General features: G+C 45.4%; 1 protein-coding gene across 2 annotated transcripts in view; it reads right to left on the reverse strand.

Moving 5' to 3' along the window:
• LOC102445284 (pituitary tumor-transforming gene 1 protein-interacting protein-like) overlaps positions 1-20,478 on the reverse strand; it is a 37,649-nt gene extending 17,171 nt beyond the window's left edge. Inside the window, exons 1-5 of one of the 2 annotated variants that reach the window (XM_075922399.2) lie at positions 20,280-20,478; positions 11,579-11,631; positions 7,731-7,839; positions 6,350-6,458; positions 4,016-4,081 (exon numbers count right to left, since the gene is read on the reverse strand). In XM_075922399.2, coding sequence (XP_075778514.2) covers positions 4,016-4,081; positions 6,350-6,458; positions 7,731-7,839; positions 11,579-11,631; positions 20,280-20,364 — 422 coding nt within the window. In that variant the 5' untranslated portion in view covers positions 20,365-20,478. Of the gene's footprint in view, positions 1-4,015; positions 4,085-6,349; positions 6,459-7,730; positions 7,840-11,578; positions 11,632-20,279 lie in introns of both variants that reach the window. The other variant, XM_075922398.2, reaches the window with a different exon arrangement.

The raw sequence follows: 20,478 nt of genomic DNA on the forward strand, positions 1-20,478 counted from the left end.
AATCATTCATTTTTAGATATAGCTGTAAAACTAATCTGAAAAGTTTTCAAAATAAATCACTGTTTAAAAATAAAGTGTGTATATTTTAAAAATGAAACCTATATCTGATTTGTGAAGAATATGTATTAAGGTGATGATAACCAACAAGAATGCACTTACGTAGAAAACCATGATTAAATCGAGTCTTCCTGACAAGTGATTTAAATTATGAAAATGAAATTCTGCACAAATTCTGCCTTGTGCAGTGGCACAAAATTCCAGTACATTTTGCACTTGTACCTCAACAGACTGAGAAACCAGCAAACTCTGAAGAAACGATCTCTCCATTTTTTCTGGTGCATTTCTGCAGATTCCCCCCCAAGCCACGTCAAGTGGATAAGCCCCACAGACAAGTTTTTAATTGAAGGTTACCTGAATAACTAAACATTTAATTAGCTTTAGGAAAGGGGAGCAACCTAGATGTTTTCATGTGACTGGTGAGATTCAAGCTGAGTACCACAAAAGTGAAATTTAAGAAAAAGAAAAGATTCAGATAGGGTGGTAGGACAGAGTCAGTCATTGTTCTCTGACAATCATCATGCATTCACAGCCATCTTAATTTTACAGAGGTCAGATCTAAAATTATATGCTTCTAGTAAAATTATAGGATATACGTACCAGTCTGAGGAAGCATTACAGAGCCCAATTTGGAAATTCATGTACTGTATTAAAAATACAGCATAGCTGACATTATCTCTTTAAGTTCTCAGCTGTCCAACGACTACTATTAATAGCATCAGATCTGCCTCTCTCTCTCTTCCACTAATAATTAACCCAGTTATATTCTTCAAAAATGCCCTTTTGGTTTTTATTTCTATCACAAAACACACAGCACACTTGTAAATCCTAAAAATCAAATCCTAAAACTTTCTCTGCTTGTTATATAGTCATGTTGATGGTCTAAATATTCTGCCCACCCTTCGACAATGCATGTTACAACTAGGAATGTAAAAAGTTGCTTAAAAATATAATCATGTAACCGCTACAAATCCTAGCTGTTACATGTGTTACAGGCTCTGCAGTATAAAGCTTAAATAAGCTTTATATTGCAGATGCTGCAGTGAAGCCTCCCCGATAAGTAGATAAGGAGTCTACTTATTTGGGAATACTGAAAATCTCCCTTCCTTTGCACATGTGTTGGTGAATAACAGTTTTAGAAAATGTTATCAGAAGTTAATAGAAACATAAAGTAAGGCAGATTTAACCCACAGCTGCCCAGGGAAAGGTCAGTGGAAACATTACTGCATGATCAGATTTTAAAGAAGTCTTTACACCTTTTTTTTTCCTGAATCCTTGAAGTTAGGAATTCTTACAGTACTTTTTAGTCTAACAATTAAATAGCAATGCACATATAAATAAATAAAAACATGCAGAATTTAGATCGAAAGAAAACAAAAGAACCCACAAAGAGCTCTTGAAACAATGGGATAGAATAGTAAAGGGAAGAATGTTCAAAAGATTTAATTTGCTTGGTTTTCAAAGTCAATTGGAAGATACCTCCATTTAGTTCACTGAAAAGTCCCAGAATCACACAATGCCCTTTGATCACACGCTTTTATCATTAACAGAACTACATCATACTAGTGCTCTGTAGAGCAGTATATTTATTTCACTTTCACAGTAAAATGTGGGTTCATCAACCCTGAAAGTTCCTGCATAGAAATTATGTGAGCAGACTCTGTAGTAAATACACGATGTCATTTTCTATAATTTCCCTCTCCTTTCCCCTTCATTTTCAAAACCAATTAGTGAAATGTGACCTGGCACTGAGCAATTCTGGGATTTAGCACATTATTTCCTCAGTTTCCATTAAGAACTCAATCGCACATTTTAAGAAAATAAAGTTGCATGTACTTTGAATAGCAGGAGGCACTAGGATACATTATGGAGTGACAGCAATCACTCCATAGCTAAGGTTGCACCTATTTACTCCTGGGGGGAAACCTGCATGCCTGCACACCCACACGAAATGCCTCCTCCCTCTTTCCTCCCTCCCCTGCAGAATTTCTGTGTTTCCCTACAGAAAATGGCATGGAACCCAAGGAAAGCCATGTGGGAGTAAAGGGCAGAACAACCAAGGGTGCTGTTTCTTGGAGGTTGCCCCCTCAAAAAAATGAGGCATGTGGGGGACACACAGGGTTAACTTGCCATTGCCCATTCATTTCTTCAAGCACAGAGCTGCTCAGCTGAAGGAGGCTGTGTCTGCGCTCTGCAGAGAGTCTGCAGTTGAACATCATCTCCTGGGTCCTAGTACCAGTTATGCCGGGAGCCTTCCTGTCTCTGTGTGTTGCTGTGTAAGATGCACGCGTGTGCATGCATGCGTGCGTGTAAGACAATGGAGATGGAAGGAGGTGCAATAGAGAAGGTGTAGGGAATATGGGAATGAGAGGTATGGAGGAGGGGATTGAGGAATCATGGGGAAATCATAGACCTAGCAAGCAGTGTATACTCAGCAGCAGCTACAGTTTCCCCATTAAGGCAGCCCAGTTTTCCCCCCAGGTCTGCTGAACCTTAAGCATCCTGACAATATCTTCCACATTCCATTTTCCTATGCTCTTAGAAACTGAATGAAAGTCACACTTCTGCACATCTTTTAAGGTTCTAGAGCAGAGAATGGGGAGAGCCGGGGCTCTCCTTTTGAGGATCAGGGCTGGGCAAAATATCATCTGAGGGCCAGATCTGGCCCACCAACCTGCCAGATCTGGCCCACGAGAGCCCCAGATGGCTCCCTGCCTGCCTCGCCCCTGCTCGGCACTCAGTGAAGCCGGCTGCAGGGCCATATGTGTCTCTCTGAATGCTGAAAGCCTGAAGTGAGGGAAGAGAGACTTCTCATGCTGCCCTGGCCCCCAGTAACTTCCATTGGCTGGTTTCTGGCCAATAGAAGCTGCCTGTTTGCAGGCCAGGCAGCATGTGAAATGCCCTTCCCTCCTGACAGCATTCAGTTCAGAGCAGTAAACATGGCTCCTGAAGCTCCCCTGAGCAGTACAGGGGCTGGAAGGCAGGGACCCTGGCTAAGGAGCCTGATGGACTGCTGGCTAGGACCCAGGTAAGTTCTCCCAGCCAAAGCCTGTCTCTGGCACCTCAGCTTTCCTCCCTCCTCCAACCCTCTGCCCCTCTACCCCATGTAACCCAAACCTTCTGCACCCCTGTTCCAGACCCCATACACCTTCCCAGACACTGCAGCCCTCCTATATTCCCCCTCAGGTCACAACTCCTTCTCATTTCTTCAAGGACAGAGCTGCTCAGTTGAAGGAGGCTGTGTCTGTGCTCTGCAGAGAGTCTGCAGTTGAACATCATTTCCTGGGTCCTAGTACCAGTTATGTCGGGAGCCTTCCCGTCTGTGTGCGTTTCCCTGGCACAACCCAACCCAACCCAACCCCCTGCACCTCCTCCTGCACTCCTGCCCCCTCCCAGACCCTGCATCCTGGACTGCAGGTGTGGGGATTCAGAGGGGTGGTGAATGAGGGAGGTGCGGGAGCGGGGTCTGGGCATGAGGCGTTGGGGCCCAGCTGCTTGCTTTCACACAGGCACCATATAACATGGCCTCTCACTGCTCCCATTTGCCAGATTCTGGCCAACGGAAGCAAAGAGGAAGCCTCCAGGAAATGCATCCCTGCGAGGCTGGTCCCCGTCTGCCCCCTCCCCCACCCTAGCCAGGGAAGGAAAACAGCAGTACACAGAGCCATTTTTGTCTCTACTTGTTCTCTGGTGCCAGATCCAGCGGGGAGGCTTGGGGTTCTCCCGCCACTGCCCTCCCTTCACTACAGGAAGCGGACGCTGGCATTCCAATCTTGAGGTGCCGTACAGTTGTAGTGCTGGCTCCCTGCTGCAAGGTGAGCTAGGAAGAACTGAGCTGAAGCTCCAAAAGAGCCACATCAGGCTTGTGAACCATAGGTTGTCGACCTCCGCCCTTGGAGCTAAGGTTACTATTTTGCATAATAAAAATTCTATCAAAAAGTGTATTTCCAAAACCCACCGCTGAAGAGACTGCATTCGTTTCTCCTCTCGATCTCTGGAAAGTCTTTCTTCCTCTTCATCTGGTCTACTAGAAAGATAGGGAGGGAAGACAGCAATCAAGAGAGTTTTTCTGTTCAAGAAAAAGCCGTTGATTATTTTTCAGAAAATGCTTTAATCGTCCCTGATTTACAGCCTTTACAGTTGTACTTGACTCAATTACGTTAAGCTAGCAGCATTTTCCCTTTATCCTAAAATTATTTTGGTTTTGCAGTACTTGTACACTTTTCTACTAAACCTGTAATACCATATATGAACAACAAAACTTTTCAAGCCAATGGAGGACAAGCGATATTTTATTTCTCTTTTTGTTCTCATTATGACTTAATTTATCTCAACTCCTTTGGGGCACAAAGAATTAGTAAATGTATACTTTTGTCACAATAATTACCTCACAAAACTAATATTAATCAGAAACATTCACAGGCCTCAACGCTAGGGATGTTCAAAATAGTTTAAAATGGTACCCATGTAACTGTTAAATAGCGTACTGGTTACACAGTTAACCATTAATTTAGCCCAGGGATGTACTACAGCCCACTGCGGCTCTGCATTTGAACTTGAAGCTGGCAGCAGACTCAGTCCTGACATACGCCGCCGGATCCTGGCAACTGGCCCTGCTCCCAGGATGTCTCTGCAGCAGCACTGCATTTAAATTTGGAGCCAGCAGGCAGACTCAGTCCCAGCACGCATGCTTGGCTAAGCTCAAACTCAGAGCCGCAGTGGGGGTAGCCTGAGAGCAGGGCCAGCTGCTGGAACCCAGTACGTGCTGGGACTGAGCCTACCTGCCAGCTCCAGGAGGGCAGCCTTTAACAAGTAACATCAGCTTATTGGTTAACTGGTTAACATCCCTACTTAATACATGTTGTTTGAGATGTGAAGACAAACAGTACCACTTGTGCATTTACATCAGCACTTAAGCAGAGCAATAGTGACATCCAGTGGCTAGGACAGGATAATCACCGCATGCTGCAGTATAAGCTGTGCCACACATACGCATGATACAAATGTATGTATGACGTGCCATACATAGATCATAAGGGGCGGTCTGAACTCAGCAGTTTGATAAAGGACACAATCAACTGTCAAGTCACGTTTCCACAGGTTTTTTTTTTTAAACCTACTATTGTTACATGTCTCATATTTAATAAAAGAGAACAAAATGGAAATATATATTGGAAAAAGCTTTGTTATTCAGCATGTTGAGGATATGGGGTCCGGGGAGTAGTAAGTACATGCTGCCCCTTCCAGGGAGCCACACCGAGCCAGATAGGTAGCCTGCCAGTCCCACACCACCCGTATCCTATTGACATTTTGGGTACATCTTACTGTCCAAAAAACCCATGCCAGAGTAGCCAGTCTCAGAGTGTGGGTCAACTGAATTGGGTCACAAATCTTGTAGTATGGGGTTAAAAATAAAGTAAAAATAGCCATGTAGCCACAAAGACATTAAAGATCAGGTGGAAGCCTGGGCTTTAAGCCCATATGTCTACACAGCTATTTTCCACCATATAGTTCAAGCCCAAGCTAGTTGATCCAGGCTCTGAGACTTGCTGCGACAGATTTTTTTTAATTTGGCACTGCGTAGGCAGACCGTGAGGGCAGGGGACTGTACTCCATGACCTCTCAAGGTCCATTCCAGTTCTAATATTCTATGATTCTATGACTAGTCTTTGGAAAAAATTCCTGGTAAGATGACTGTTAAGTTTGAAAACACATATGTACTCTGTGTGTGATTTTTTTTTTAAACCGGGGGTGGGGAACCTTTTTTTGTATTGGGGATCACTGACCCACAGAAAAATCAGTCAGAGACCACACATAACTGAGAAGAAAAAACAAAAAACCCAAAATAGACAAACCTCCATTGATGTGGAGAAGGAGACACTCCCCACAATCCCTTTGCACCAGAAGCTAGGGGGGCCCAGGCTAGTAGATTTCATGTGCTCCAGTCCCACATGAAATGGGGGGCAGTGGGGGCGGGCTGGAGTGTCACTGCAGGCTCCTCAATGCTGAGGTGAGAGGAGCCCAGAGCCTCGGGGGCCAGATGCTGGCAAGCCAGGGGCCACATTCAGCCCCAGGCCTGAGGTTCCTCACCCGTTTTAAACATGTATAAATAAATATGAACACGCTCTTTTCTTCATTTACTTTCTCACCAGGAAGATGTGATTAAAAATTACCAGACTGGAGCATATAAATGTTTACATCTCTTAACCAATAAATACTGAATTTGATTTACTTCCAAATTAAATTTCTAGGTGGACTAGGTAGGACCAACAAAGAAGAAAAATATATTTACCCCCTTGAATGCTTTCTGCAGTAGCAGCAGTAACAGCAACAGACAGCAATGGACAGCAGGATGAGTCCTGCTATTACAGCTATTGAAATGATGAAGACCTCAAAATTCACTGTAAAACAAATATAACATGAATATACATAAAACTAAACTTGTAAGATTTGAGCAGCAATCATTTGGATTGGTCTTCTCCCCACTTCTCCTAATGAATGTTTTGGCCATTCTCAGTTTCACCTTTGGTTTTTTATGCAGTACTGTTAAAGTAGTTTTAGTAAAATACCTGCTAAAGCAACACATTGAAGTGCTTCACATGAGAACTCCGCCACTGACACTCAATCAAAAATTACCATCCACCAGACTGATAAGATAAGTTTCTTTTCTAATCCTTTGTTAACCTCTTCTTTTTAATTCTCCATATTACTCTTGTACATAAAAGCACACGCTTATCTCAGATGTTCACACAGCAATGGAAGCTTGCTCCTAATTTTTTTCATACACTATGATTAGAGGCACCATTTCAGGTGTTGTTTGGGAAGGGGCAATCCTGAAGAACATTATAACCCCAAATCAGTAAACGGACTACAGATAATACCTCAATTCTTTAGTAACTCAGTTAAAAGGAAAACATTTAAGTTTTTAAATCAACTGTTTCCTTATATATTCACCACACATAACGTAGTATTTTAATACAAAAATGTTAATGCTGTATTTGTGCATCCAGATAGAGCTTGACACAAATCACAAGTAAAAACAAAGTTTTCTAATAAGTAAGGAATATATATCATTCACCATTTTCTAATATAATATAAAATGGTAACATTCAGATTCTGAATAAATGGAAGTCATTCCACTCAATAGCCATCCTCTCCTCTAAGACAGGAAACTCAAATGAATCTCTTCAGCACCCAGAGGACCACAAACCTCCAGCCTCAGCATGAATCATTCATATACGCTCTTGAACTTTCTGCATGCATTTGTGCTAGTGGAAGTACTGGTATAGAACCAACCCTTGGCTGCCTTCTGTGCATGTTAAGGAGACAGTCATGAGAGAGGCAACGTGTTTCTATTGTGCTAACCCCTTCACCCAAGGTGAAGAAGGGCACGTATGTCATCCTATGTCAACTGTAGAGTTGGAAGAAAAAGCCCTCTAGCTGTCCAAGGGGCTGATGTGGTTACTAAAATACTACTCTGTACTTCAGGAGGCTGTTCCTAAGGATCTCAGGCAGTGAATCTCACCCAAGATGATGTTCCTTAGGTGGAACATACTTAAATCATAATAAATACTACATGGCAGTCAACTTAATTCTTGAATAAAATCCAACATTATTGTATAGTCTGAATGACTAACCACATCTGTTGTATTAAAAATACAATTTGAACTTACTCCAGCAAACACCCCATCGAGCATTGTAAAGTGAACATAGTGAAGATGATGGAAGAATACTTCTCACAGGGTAGTCCATACAAGTGTTGTTTGTATTACACCAAAGACACTGCACAGGAAAGAAACAAAGACATATTACAACTACTGACCAGATGACATCTATTTGCTGTAAAGGGCCCCAATACTACAGTCTCCTCCATGGTCAGAATTTCAAATTAAGTGAGTATAAATGCTATGTCCTCTGATCTTGAAGGATGAAATCCTACATAAATTACAGAAGCCCCGGTCAGTCACAGTTCTATAGTTAGGGATAAACTGAGTTTCATACTTAGAACAAACTTTCAAATAGTGAAGTTGCATGTGAAAAATAATATCCTCCCCATAATTGTAGCGCTTACTCTTCAAGTACAGAATGATCTAATATTTACATCAAACTCTTAGAATTCAACACCAGAACTTACCACTAGATCATCTTGCCTTGTAAATCAAAGATTAACATCATCACTTATACACTAAACCCAAAATGAGACCCAAATAGAGACTAGACCAGGATACAAACTCTTCCTTAAAGTTGTGGAGGATGGGACAGAGGTCCTGGCCACTCCTTGATTCCGCCTCCATCTCCCCTCTTCCCCTAAGGAGACGAGCCAAAAGCAGCCCCTGTCCTGTGTCCCCGACCCCATTGGCATCCTGTCCACTGCAAGTGGAGAGTTTCTGCTCCCTTCAGCTGTCCACGTGGTCTTAACTTGACCCCATTCTCAGTTTCTGCCCTGGCCAGCATCCAGGTTCTCAAAGGCCAAAATGCCATAGCCATGCATTTAAGGTAAGAGACACCCTGCAACTGTCCCTGGTCGCAGCATCACTTCAACACTGTGGTAAATAGTCTATTTTCCAGGAGTCATTTACACACAGTAGCATGACCAGGGATAGCTGCCAATAAGATTGGTGCCTGCTACAGTGGGCAGGGCTGGGGTAGTATAGCCATGCCAGAAGAGCTTAGGCTGGGTGCTGGCTCCTGTGAACAACAACCTGATATGCTGCTGTGGTTCTTGTCCCAGACACTGGCCGTGGTCTTGCTTGTCATCACTAGAGCCCTGCTCCTCTGCAGATATTTGCTTTATGTATCCGTGGACATTTGCATCCACAGATAAAAAACTTTTTACCTGTGCAAGATTCTACTTATACTATAATCCCTAGCAGCTTTTCCCAATGTCAACCATGCATAATGGATTGTTCTTTTCAAATCCAATTTTTTTTTCCCCAATGACTCTAAATATTTACAAGCTACGCATTCTTATGACTAGCTTCTCTCTTGTAACTTCAATCAACAGCTCTTCCACTATCTTTCCTACATGCACAACTTCAATTTTGTTAACACTTTCAATCATAGATGCCCACTCTGATACACTATTTACCAATTCCTCTTTGTTGTCAGACAAACAAGCCAGATCATCAGCGTGTGTTAGCTTGGTTCTCTTATTAAATTAACTAACTATTCAGATGAAGAGAAGTGGACTCAGCACAGTTAATTGTCTCAATCCCACCATCATCTTAAAACTCTCAGAAAGTCCATGTATTGTTAACACTTTTTCAGGAACTGCTGGGCTTCTTACCCCAACTCAGCTCTCCAGTGAAGCAGAGGGCAGCTGCCCGGATTTCCTGACAATTTCACAGCTCCTGTTGTGAAACTGACAAGACAGCCGATGAACTGTCTATGTAGACACAGCATCACCCAACTACAGACATAAGCCTTATACCTCTTGTGGAGGTGGAGTTCTGATGTCAGTGTAGTAGAGCACTTACATCTGTGGGAGGATGGCTGTCATATAGAAATGACATAAATATTGCCTAGTGTAAACCAGCCATAAGGTTTAGTAGACATTTTTTATCATATATTCCCCAAATGTTTATTTTCATTTTCTGCTGACATCTACTACTGAAATGACTAACTAGGTATTTTTCTATCTCATCAATTAAAAAAAAATAATTTCCAGTGGTCTAACACCTTTACGTTGCATACATAAATGCTAAAGGTTTAGTCCTGCTTTTATTTTTTATGAACACATGAATTGGCTCAGTCAAGTCTAAACTCATCTCACCAAGGTCAGAGCTGTTGATACTGAGACAGTCTCACTGCATCATCCATTATTTTGTCATCAAAGAAAGTATGTACGCTATCAATAGTTTGATAGATTTTGAAGATATAGCATAGCTACATTTCTCCTGGTGTACACACCCCTGTGAATTTCTTTTCTTCTTAATGCACTTGAGTAGTTTTCATGTGTTAATGGAAAGAGTGTGTGCACATATGTGTGAGGAATATACCTATTAATATGTTAGTATTTACAAGCAGCATATATTCAAAAGAAAACATTAAAAAAAGCTTCCCGTACACAGCCAAGTCAGCAATAAGGGAATTCATCTATCGTTACAAGCTCATCCTAGATAAATCACATTTCCCTTCTCCTGAGCACCTGTATTTATTGCTTTGCTAGTCCCGTCCTGAGCTAGTGGAAGACTAGCAACATAAACAGTGAGCAACTATCAGAGGAGTAGCTGTGTTAGTCTGAATCTGCAAAAGCGGTGAGGAGTCCTATGGTACCTTATAAACCAACCAAAGTGTTGGAGCATAAGCTTTCATGGGCAAAGACCCACTTCCTCAGATGCAAGATACTTGACACCATGCAAGGCACTGCATTTAGCCATATGGAGTGGAAATCTATCAATCTCATGAAGAAACTTGCACAAGTGAGCAACTATGTATTAGTACGGAGCAAATCAAGATGATGAAATATGCTTTTTTAAAATTTGGTGTCACAAGGCTAATTGGGACTAAAAGAAATGAGCCATCACAACAAAGTAACATGTGGGAGAACATAAGACAGGGGGGTTTTTCCCTAGTGAAATGAAGTTTTAGAAGAAATTGTAGAAATTACTGTTTTTCATTAGGTGTATAAACAAGGAATGATTTCTATGATGCTGGCAGAGCAAGTGCTAACTGCCAAATCTGTCGGCTTCAGCTAAGAACTGGCAAACTCATGGCTGTGAACCAAACCCGCTCACCTGTATCTTAGTATTGTTCAAAATAGGCACAAGTCTTATAATATAGTATTTTAAGTTTAGACTCTATAAATGCTTGTAAGTTACTGAATGCATTCATCTCACTGATGTCTGCTTTCCTTTTTATAAGAAAATATGTAGGGATATAACAGGATGACCATTTAAACAGTTACAAACAGCCTCTTATCCTGCTCCTCAGGAGCTGGCTGCCACTTTGTATTGCTGTCTCTGTATTTAGAATTTTTACATAGTTTATTACAAGCTTGGCTAGAGGTGGTGTCTTAGGTGTAAGAACTAGGGTACCAATTAATCCAGAGTAAGTAACAGGTCTCTTTGGACCAGAAGCAACCTGAACATTTTGTGATTTTTTTGGTTTAAGTGACCATTTATCACCAAGTTCAATTCACCTGGATAGCAAGATAGATTGGAGAGCCTAAGGGGACTGCTTGTGTCTCTACAGTTATATCGATATAATGATCCGGGAATTCACATTTGTTACTGGGATGGTGAAATCTAATTACAGAACGCATCACCAATTTGGGATGTCTGTACTGTTTTTGACAGTCTGCTCTGAGGTATAAGTACAGGCATGAGCTACTCCAAGCAGCATTACACTTTCTAATGACTTCCACTGTTTTGCTATCGCCTTCCCTGGCTCACCCCCCACTCTCCCGCCTATGCAGTACTGTGAAAGAGTTAGCTGTGGTAAGATATTTCAGCACCATCTTCTTACATATAAGCATCACGAGATACTGACCCCAAAATTATAAAAAGATGCCAAAACTTACTGAAACATTTTTTAGACATTCTTCACAGGACTTCAAGGAGAAATCAGAGCATGCTAGAATATAAAAATATATATATACAAATATATTTTTAATCAATAGCGTCAAATAATATTTTAAAATTACATGACTACATAAACATTAAGCTCGTCTATAAAATACATTCATAGAAGTCTGCTTCATTATTTTAAATCAAAGCTTTCATTTCCAATAGTATTGTAATAAGTAAAAGAACATTGAACTCAATTTCACCTCCACTCTGTTTAGGAAAAATTATACCCATGTCTGGCTCTAATCTGCAAAAGGAAGATCAGTGAAAGAGGACTGTGCTCTCTAAGGTAGTGGTGCGTAACCTGTAGGCTGCATGCAGGCCACTAGACTTGTGTGTGGCCCACAAGATATTTTGTTCACTATTGTCCACAAGCAGAGTTGCCAGATTCCACTGGTTTTCATCCACATCGTTTTTTCCTATTGGTATTACTAAAGTGACATGCATGTGAAGTGAGATATGTGCTGACTTCACACAACAACGACCATGAGAGCCATGCACTCCCTCTGCACCTAATCAAATGATGCTCTGGTTCAATTGGCACAGCCCACAAATTCTGGGTATACAAGCACAGCTAGCAAAAATATTCTATCCTGGGAGGTCATCTTGGTTAAGAAAATCTTGCAGCCCACTGAAATGAAAGACGACCACTCACAACGCCTACTCATTAGCCTAGGTCATCCACCATTGTATGTCTACACTGGCAGAGGTACAGTGCTGCTCACAGAGCACTGCAGGGAATCCACTGTAATGTGTCCACACTGTGCCCTTTATGATGGTGAAGTGCATTCACATTAGCAACTCTTGCAATAGCGCAGAGAACAGTGCACTGTGGTAGCTATCCCACTATGCAACTGGCTACAGGGAGCTTTGGGAAGGGTTTGCAATGCCACACAGGGCAGGCAGCATCATATGAGGCAGGTTTCCCAATCCCATTGCTCCATGATCATTCTACTGCATTGACAGCTGCTTTTCAAATTAAGTACAGGGAAGGGAAGAGAGGAGGGGAGTGCATGTGTTGGGAGGGAGACACAGTATTTTGGGGGATGTCAGCATGCTGTCTTAAGTTCAGTCAGCAGCAGGAAAAAACCCATCCTGAGGTAGAAGGAAGGGGAAACCCCCAGCACCAGTGAAAGATTAGAGAAAATAATTCCCTTCCCCAACGCAAGCTGAATTAACTTTTCTAGTGGCCTGGGGCTAGTAGATTTTCTGAGGTCCCCCTAGGGTTTGGAGTGGGGCCTCAGTGTGTAGAAGGGGGCTGCTGTGAGATGGACTGGGGGTGGGAGTAGCGAGTCTGGGCAGGAGGTAGGTGTAAGAGCAGGCTGAGGGTTAGGATGCAAGGTCTGGGTAGGACAGATGCTGTAGGAGTGGGCTGGAAGTCTGGATGGGATGGGTAACGGATTGGGGCGCCTACCTAGCACAACTTGGAGGGGGGGGGGGAAGGAGAGGAGAAATGCGTAGGTAGCTCTCTGCAGCCCTGCACTTGCAGATATCACTCCCCCTGCAACTCCCATTGGCCTGGAGTCTGCAAGTGAGCACAGGGACACAGTTTCCCTGTGCTGCCATGGCAAGCTGCTTCCTCCTGAGGTCCATTTTGCCTTGATTAGGCCTGCAAGGCTTGGGGCTCCCCCTCCCTGCAACAGAGAGAAAGCGATGGCACTCCAGCCATGCGGAGGGCACCAAGGGGAGTCCCGAGCCTTGTGGGCTGAATCAAGGCAAACTGTGGACCACAGGTTCCCTATCCTTGTTCTAAGACCTTTCCCTATTGAAAATAAGATGTGTATTTTTAATACATTAGAAGTCAAAACTTGCCTTTTCTACACAATTTTTGTACAGGGCTGGCTATGTCAGTTAGGGATGTGATTTTTTTTTTAACCTAATTATATCCAGGACCCGACAAATACACTCGCCCGCGGTGAGCAGATTTTACCAGCTGGCGAGTGCAGGGGTGGACTGGCCCGGTGGGCCGTTGTGACGGGCTGACCAAAGCCCGCACTACAGTCGGCACAGCCCCCTCCGAACCTCTGGCCGGCGGAGGAGCAGAGCGCTGCCGGGGAGGGGGAAGTGCGGCGATTCTAAGCGCCAGGCTCCCTGCATGCAGCTCCGGCGGGAGCCAGAGGGCGGGACGCCGGCAGACGCCAGGACGCTGGTGTGACATGGCATCCTGACGTCACGGCCAGCGACCATCAGATTCAAAAAGGCTCCAGCAGCCCCGCAAAGTGGAAGGTAGAAACCAGGTAGGGGAGAGGCTGGGGCGGTGCTGTGCTGTGGGGAGGGAAAGGAAGGGAAGGGAAGAAATATGGAGAAGGGGCTTGTGTTGAGGGGAGGGGAGAGGTCAGGAGAAAAAGAAAAGGAAAGGGGAAGGCACCAAGGGACAGGGGTGCAGGAGAGACAAATGCCAGGGGGCCAAGTGCAGACAATGAGGAAAAGGACAGGAGGGGAGGTGTCAGTGGGAGGGGGGACAGGGTGATGCTGGGAGAGGAGAGGATAAGGGAATTAGGGCTAGAGGGGGGAGGGGAAGGTGCTGGGAGAAGGCTTGAAAGAAGGGGTGGGCATGAGGAAGGCAAGGATGGAGCAAGGCATGTGTGAGGGCACGGGGCATGAGGGTGGTGAGGGGGTGGGTATCAGGGAAAAAGAGGGCAAAGAAGGCAGGGGCAGTGAGGGAAGGGGGAGGCACCAGGAGGGTGCAGGGGTAAGGGAAGGTGCAGGTGCCAGGGAATTCTGGGGGTGAAGCAGAGGGGCAGACACCTGCAGGGGAGGGACCAGCACCAGAGGAGAGAGGCAGGGCAGGTGTGTAGAGAGAGGTGTTAGGAGAGGGGATGAGGAGGGGTAGCTCACTTGATCAGAGTGGGGCTACTGGAGGAGTGGGCACAGGGGGGAGAGATGGGCTGGTGGAAGGGGGCAGGTCTCAGGAAGGCTGAGGGCAGTGAGAAGGGCAGGAGTCAGGACAGCAGAGGAGGGTGAGGGGCTGGGGGGCAGCAGGCACCAGGGGAGCTGATGGAGCAAGGGGAGGAGACATGGCAGCAGAGGGGAAAAGTAGAGATTTATAAGATATTTATTAATAACTTGGGTGATATTTATTAACTTATTAGTAATTACTGTTCTTATTCTTATTAGGAATTTATGCCATTAAAAAAACACTTTTTGGGTGGGGGGGGCAAGTTGGGTTTTCCATTATTTGTCACACCCTGATTATATCAATACTGGGGAACAGCTGTATCAGTATAGAGGTGCTTGATAGCTAGTGGTAAATAATGGTAACATCAAGTCCTTGAATCAGAATGATCTGGATCACTTGATAAATTGGATGCAAGTGAATGTGTTTTAATATGGTTAAATGTAGCTATACTGATGTACAAAGAAGGCAGGCCACACTTACATGAAGGTGGACTTTATCCTGGGAAGAGGTGTGTCTGGAAAAAATTCAGGGGGTGTGGTGGATAATCAGCTGAACATGAGGTGCAATGTCATACTGTGGCTAAGTGAGCTAATGTCATCCTGGAATGCAAGAACCAGGGACTCTTGAGTAGGAGGAGAGAGTAGGCATGTGATAGCGTATATGTGTAAATGGTTAACTGATGAGCCTGGGCACATCGGTTAACCTTCACAGTTATACACAGCATCCCCCACCCTTTATCAAAGGCTGCAATGGGGAGAAGGGATGGAGGGGTTAAATTGGCTCCCTATGAGCACCAGCTCCTTGGGAACTGCCTGCCCCCTCACGCCGCTGCCTCTAATACAGGGTGAAGCAGGCAGCATGAGGCAGGTCAGACTGTTAAGGCTGCTCCCTGCACATACAGCTCCCACAGAGTGCATGCCTCCCCCTGCCGAGCCGCCTGCCCCCAGAGGCAGTAGCATGGGGGTGGGATAGGTGGTTCCACAGGAGCCTGCATGTACACTAGGGATGTTAAATATTGATTAATTGAATAGTTGATTAACCTCATGAATTCTTATCAGTTATTTGACTATTCTATAGTTCCCGGGGGCAGGGCTGGTAGCCAGTGCACTCCTGCCATACTCCCAAGGAGCCCCGTGTAACTCCATGCTGCTGCCTCTGATACAGCAGCCCCGGACCGGGGAGGGAGGCAGGGCGGGAGGCGGGCACTGAGCTCTCATACCTGGCACAAACCAGAACTGAGCCAGGCTGCCTGCCCGCTTGGCTCAGAATACAACTTAACAAAGAGCTGCAGCGGGGTTTGCTCCTGGACCTGGTGCAAGCCAGGACTGAGCCGGGCTGCTGGCCAGCTTGCTAAAAAATTTCTGGCAATGGGAGGGGGGTGCGGGGGAAGGGAGAACGCGTGTAGTCAATAGCATTAACCTATAAGCTTTTGCTTATTGGTTAATCGACTACACTATTATATCCCTAATGTACACATGCAACCACTGAATTTTCCAGCAGTTACAAGTTTACTTGAATACACACATTTTAACACCCCAGTAGAGAGGCTATCTGTCACAGTGTAATCGCTGCTGGAATACTGTGTCCAGTTATGATGCCCACAGTTCAAAAACTATTAGGGATGTAAGCGACTAGTGGCTTCCCCCTCCCCTGCTGCCTCTACCAAAGAGAAGCAGCAGTGGGGAGGAGCAGGATCCAGTGCTGGAGGGAGCCAGCTTAAAACCCGGTTCCCCCCAGCAATCTCCATGGCAAGAAGGGGTAGGGGTGCAGCGGCAAACTGGTGGCACTTTCACATTGGGAATGTAGCCAGAACAGAGCTCTTGCTCCATTTCATAAGCAGAAGTGCTGTGGGGAACCTGTGGGCAGCTGGGGACTCAAGCAGCACCTGCTGGCCCCACACTCCCTGGTTTTGAAATGTTCAATAGCCAGGAAGGCTCTTGTAAATTTCAAAAGCGGGGAGTGCAGGGTTGGGGAAGAGGGGGACTACTTGAGTCCCCCACCAGCTGTGCTCCCCACAGTGCTTCTACCTTTGAAATGTAGCAAGAGTTGGCAGGGCTCTTGCTACATTTCAAAGGTGGAAGCGCCCTTATCAAATAATCGATGCAAATTTCATCAACTATTTGATTAGTTGATTAATCTAAATGTAACATCCTTAGAAAGGATGTTGATAAACTGAAGAGGGTTCAGAGAAGAGCCATGAGAATGACTGAGGTATTAGAAAAAAATGCCTTGTAGTAAGACTCAAAGAGCTCAATTTATTTATCTTAACAAAAAGAACATCAGAACGGCCCTACTGGGTCAGACCAAAGTTCCATCTAGCCCAGTATATTATTGAGGTCAGGCAGTGACTTGATTACAATGTGTAATCAAGCCCTACAGAGGGCCCTCCACAGACAGGTGATGCTCTTGTCTACCGCAGCGCCTCTCCACCACAGGCCCAGGCGTGGCCATCCACAGCGTGGGGCTGGAGCAGGCCCCTGCCTGGGATCCCGTTTAGTCAGTTAACTGATTAAACATTAAGTAAACCTAAGGTTTAACCGGTTAACTGATTAACTGGGAGTTTACATCCCTAATAAGTACCCACAGTGGGTTTTTTTGTTGTTTAAAAAAAAAAAAAAGTGCCAGTACTCCAGGGGAAAAGTTAAGAAAAAGAAAAGCATGCTGGGGTGGGGCCAGCATTGCCTTTTTAAGAGCAATGGCCCCTTTAAGACATGCAGCCCAGCCAACTGTTGGACATATGCGTACAGAGGTGCCGGTATGCTCCATTCTTTCCAGGTAAGCTCTGACTGGAGTTGCCGGTACTGCTACTGGGCAGTACTGTCACAAAAGAAGCACCGAGTACCCACATGTACCCAATATTTACAATGTACAACTTATAAATTTCATTTAATAAGTGGCTCTTCAATCTAGAAGAGAAAGGAACAACAAAGGAAGTTACAACTAGACAAATTCAGACAGGAAATTAGCCATTTAAGAATTTGACTGATACGCATCAACTTATTGGTTCTGCTTAAACTCATCTTCCAGCATGCGCCACCTACCGGCCCCGCTCTTGGGAACAGGCTGCCACCCCAGATTGCAAGCTTTGTAGTATAAAGCTTGACCACAGAGTCCGCATTGTGTGTAACCACATAGAATTTTAATGGTTACTTTAAAATGTTTTTTTACTTCCCTAAGGAAATAAGGTGCACACTTTTAACAGAATGAGTAATAAACGATTGGGACAATTTACCACGGGTAATGGTGGATTCTCCATCTCTAGTTTTAAATCCTAGCTGGATGTTTTCTAAAATATATGCTCTAGGAATTATTTTGGGGATGTTCTATGGCCTGTGTTCCTGTCTGGTCTTGGAAACTATGAATCTCATACAGGATTAAGATGCCATGATAGTAAGCATCCTTATACTACTAATGCATCCACACTAGTGGTTTGTACCACTGTAACTATACCAGCAAGGTTAAAGCTGTATAATTCTTGTACACAGAAAAGCTCTCTAAGGTTTTATTGTGTGTTAAAAATAAACCTTTACCCCTCATATAGACATGGTCTAAAAGGAAATAAAGAGCTGAATACAGCAAGTGCACATAATTCTTACAGGGCAAGTAATCAATGTTTAGAGTCAGATTTGCATTTTCAGAGTACACTATTTTACAGAGATGTTAGCTGCTTTGGCTCCTGTTGGGTAATCTGAAATATTTTGGTAGCAGAATAAAAAAAGGTCTCTTGTTACAATATGTGAGCAGTGGTGGTGGTGATGGGGGGAGTGAGCACATGTAATAGTCTTTTAATGGAGAAATCATTGTGGAAGAGAGATGGCCTGCACAGACAGAAACCTGAATATTAATTATAATGTATTTCTTACAATCTACAGTACTTAAAAAAAAACTATCCATAATAAAACATTTTCTTAACATGTTAATGGCTATTAAAGTTGAAAATATTTTTACCAAGAGCCTTTAGTGGCCTAACACAGTTGCAGTGCCCACAAGATAATTAGTATGGCATCAGTCCATCAATCCAAAACATCTCAACCATCCCTCAGCTATAGAGACCAAACAGAAATAATGTTTACAATTTTTTTTGTAAACACTGCTGTTTCACCAAACTTACTAAAAGAAGAATGAATGGCAGGAGGATTTTAGTTAAGACTCCGACATCTGTGACTCTACCACTAATCTCTTGGGGGCAGTCATTATATTTGTCTAGCATAGCTTTCCCAAAGCACAACTCCATCCCACAATAATAGCGCTGTACTAAGTCCCGCAGGCTGAGGCTTGTTTTACACTACAAGGTTAGGCCAACACAAGACCTACTAATTTAAGTTGACTTAAGTTAGGTCAACCTACAGCTGTCACAGTAATTGCTGTGGTGGTTCATGTCCATATCACACTCCCTGTCTGTGGTACATATTCTAAGGATGTTAAATTATGATTATCTGGCTGTGTAGTCAATACAATTTATATAGTCACTCTCCAGAGTTGTGGAGGGGGTAGCTCCCAGAGTTAGCTTGTGAGCAGTCCTGGCTCACAAGAGCTCCAGGAGCCACCCGCACTATGGCTCTGCATTTTAAATGAAGTATGAGCTGCCAGGCTCAGACTACATTTAAAATGCAAGGGTGCAGCATCCTGGGCCAAAGTAAGCCAGGATTGCTTCGTCCCAGCTCACCCCGATTCCAGCAACCGCTGTTAGCAGCGGTCAGGGCTGACTGCAGGCAGGGGCTGCCCACCACAGGCAGGGGCTGCTTCGCAGCAGCCTGCCCTATCTCCCCTATCCTACTGCCTCTGATAGAGGAGGTGGGGGAGGAGTGGCAACCCCATGGACGGGGAAACCAGCTTTTAAGCTGCCTTCCCTCCCCTCCCCATCCAGAGGCAGCAAGGGAGTTGGGGGGGAGGGGGAAGTAGTAGAGTACCTCACTTGACTACTTGCTTACATCCCTAATTCTAACTAGGTGCGCTTCCATCAACTTAACCATGTGGGTTGCTGACAGGTGGAGTCCAGTGTTCCCTGTAAGTTGTGCACTTGGAACAAATTCAAATGCCTCCCAGCTGATTATGAGAGTGCCCACAGCTGGCAGCAACCAGCAGCATGTATATCTGGACACATGCCAGGGTGCACATCAGATTTATTCCACACATGGATGGATAAAATTAGAGGGAACACCCTATTTGGGACCGAAGGGCTGGGTTGTCAGCCCCAAACAGAGCGTGCAGCTGGAGAGCCAATCTCCACTTCCTTTTCCCCCCTAGCCAGGGCGGACTGGTGAAAGGCCCTTCTTCAGCTATGGAGTTCAGGCATGGGGGGGGGGGGGACTTAAGCTTTGAACCCTAACTTCGATCAACTTAACTTCGCAGTGTTGACGGGCTCTCGGGAGAACCCGAAATCCTGGCCCCGCAGTTCCCCCCGGGGGGAAACACAAAGGAACCCCCAGACCAGCGCAGTTCCTGTTCTTTCTGTGGCGCGCCCCTTCGGGTCTCTCACGCCCGGCGCCCTCGGGGGCGGGGGACACGCTGCCTGCGGGAGTGTCGGACGGGTCTGCACTGACCCCCCACGGGCGGATGTTTCATTATTCCGCCCTGCGCCCCGCAGCCAGGCGGGGCCGCGCAGCCCGGGGGCAGGAAGCGCTGCCTGGTCTACGTGCACCAGAGCACGTGGGGCAGCAACCTCTGCGCCCCCCTCGCCCCACAGCCCAGCCGCGCCCCTTCCCTCCCGCAGAGCCCCGCCGCCCCGACCCCGCCACGGCCCCGCCCTTCCTCACCCGGCTCTCGCGGGCCCGCTCCCGTCCCCGGGCGGACGAGGGCCAGGCCGGGCAGCCAGAGCGCGCAGAGCCGCACAGTCTCCATCCCGCCGGCCCGGGCGCTGCGCTCACTGAGGGGCCGCGGTCCGAGCGCCGCCCCCTTGCAGGGCGTGCCGGGAACCGCAGCCCCCGCCGCCTCCCGAGCAGGCGCCCTGCGAGC

This window comes from Pelodiscus sinensis, chromosome 2, assembly GCF_052426305.1.
Source record: "Pelodiscus sinensis isolate ZL-2025 chromosome 2, ASM5242630v1, whole genome shotgun sequence".
Classification (NCBI taxonomy): domain Eukaryota; kingdom Metazoa; phylum Chordata; order Testudines; family Trionychidae; genus Pelodiscus; species Pelodiscus sinensis.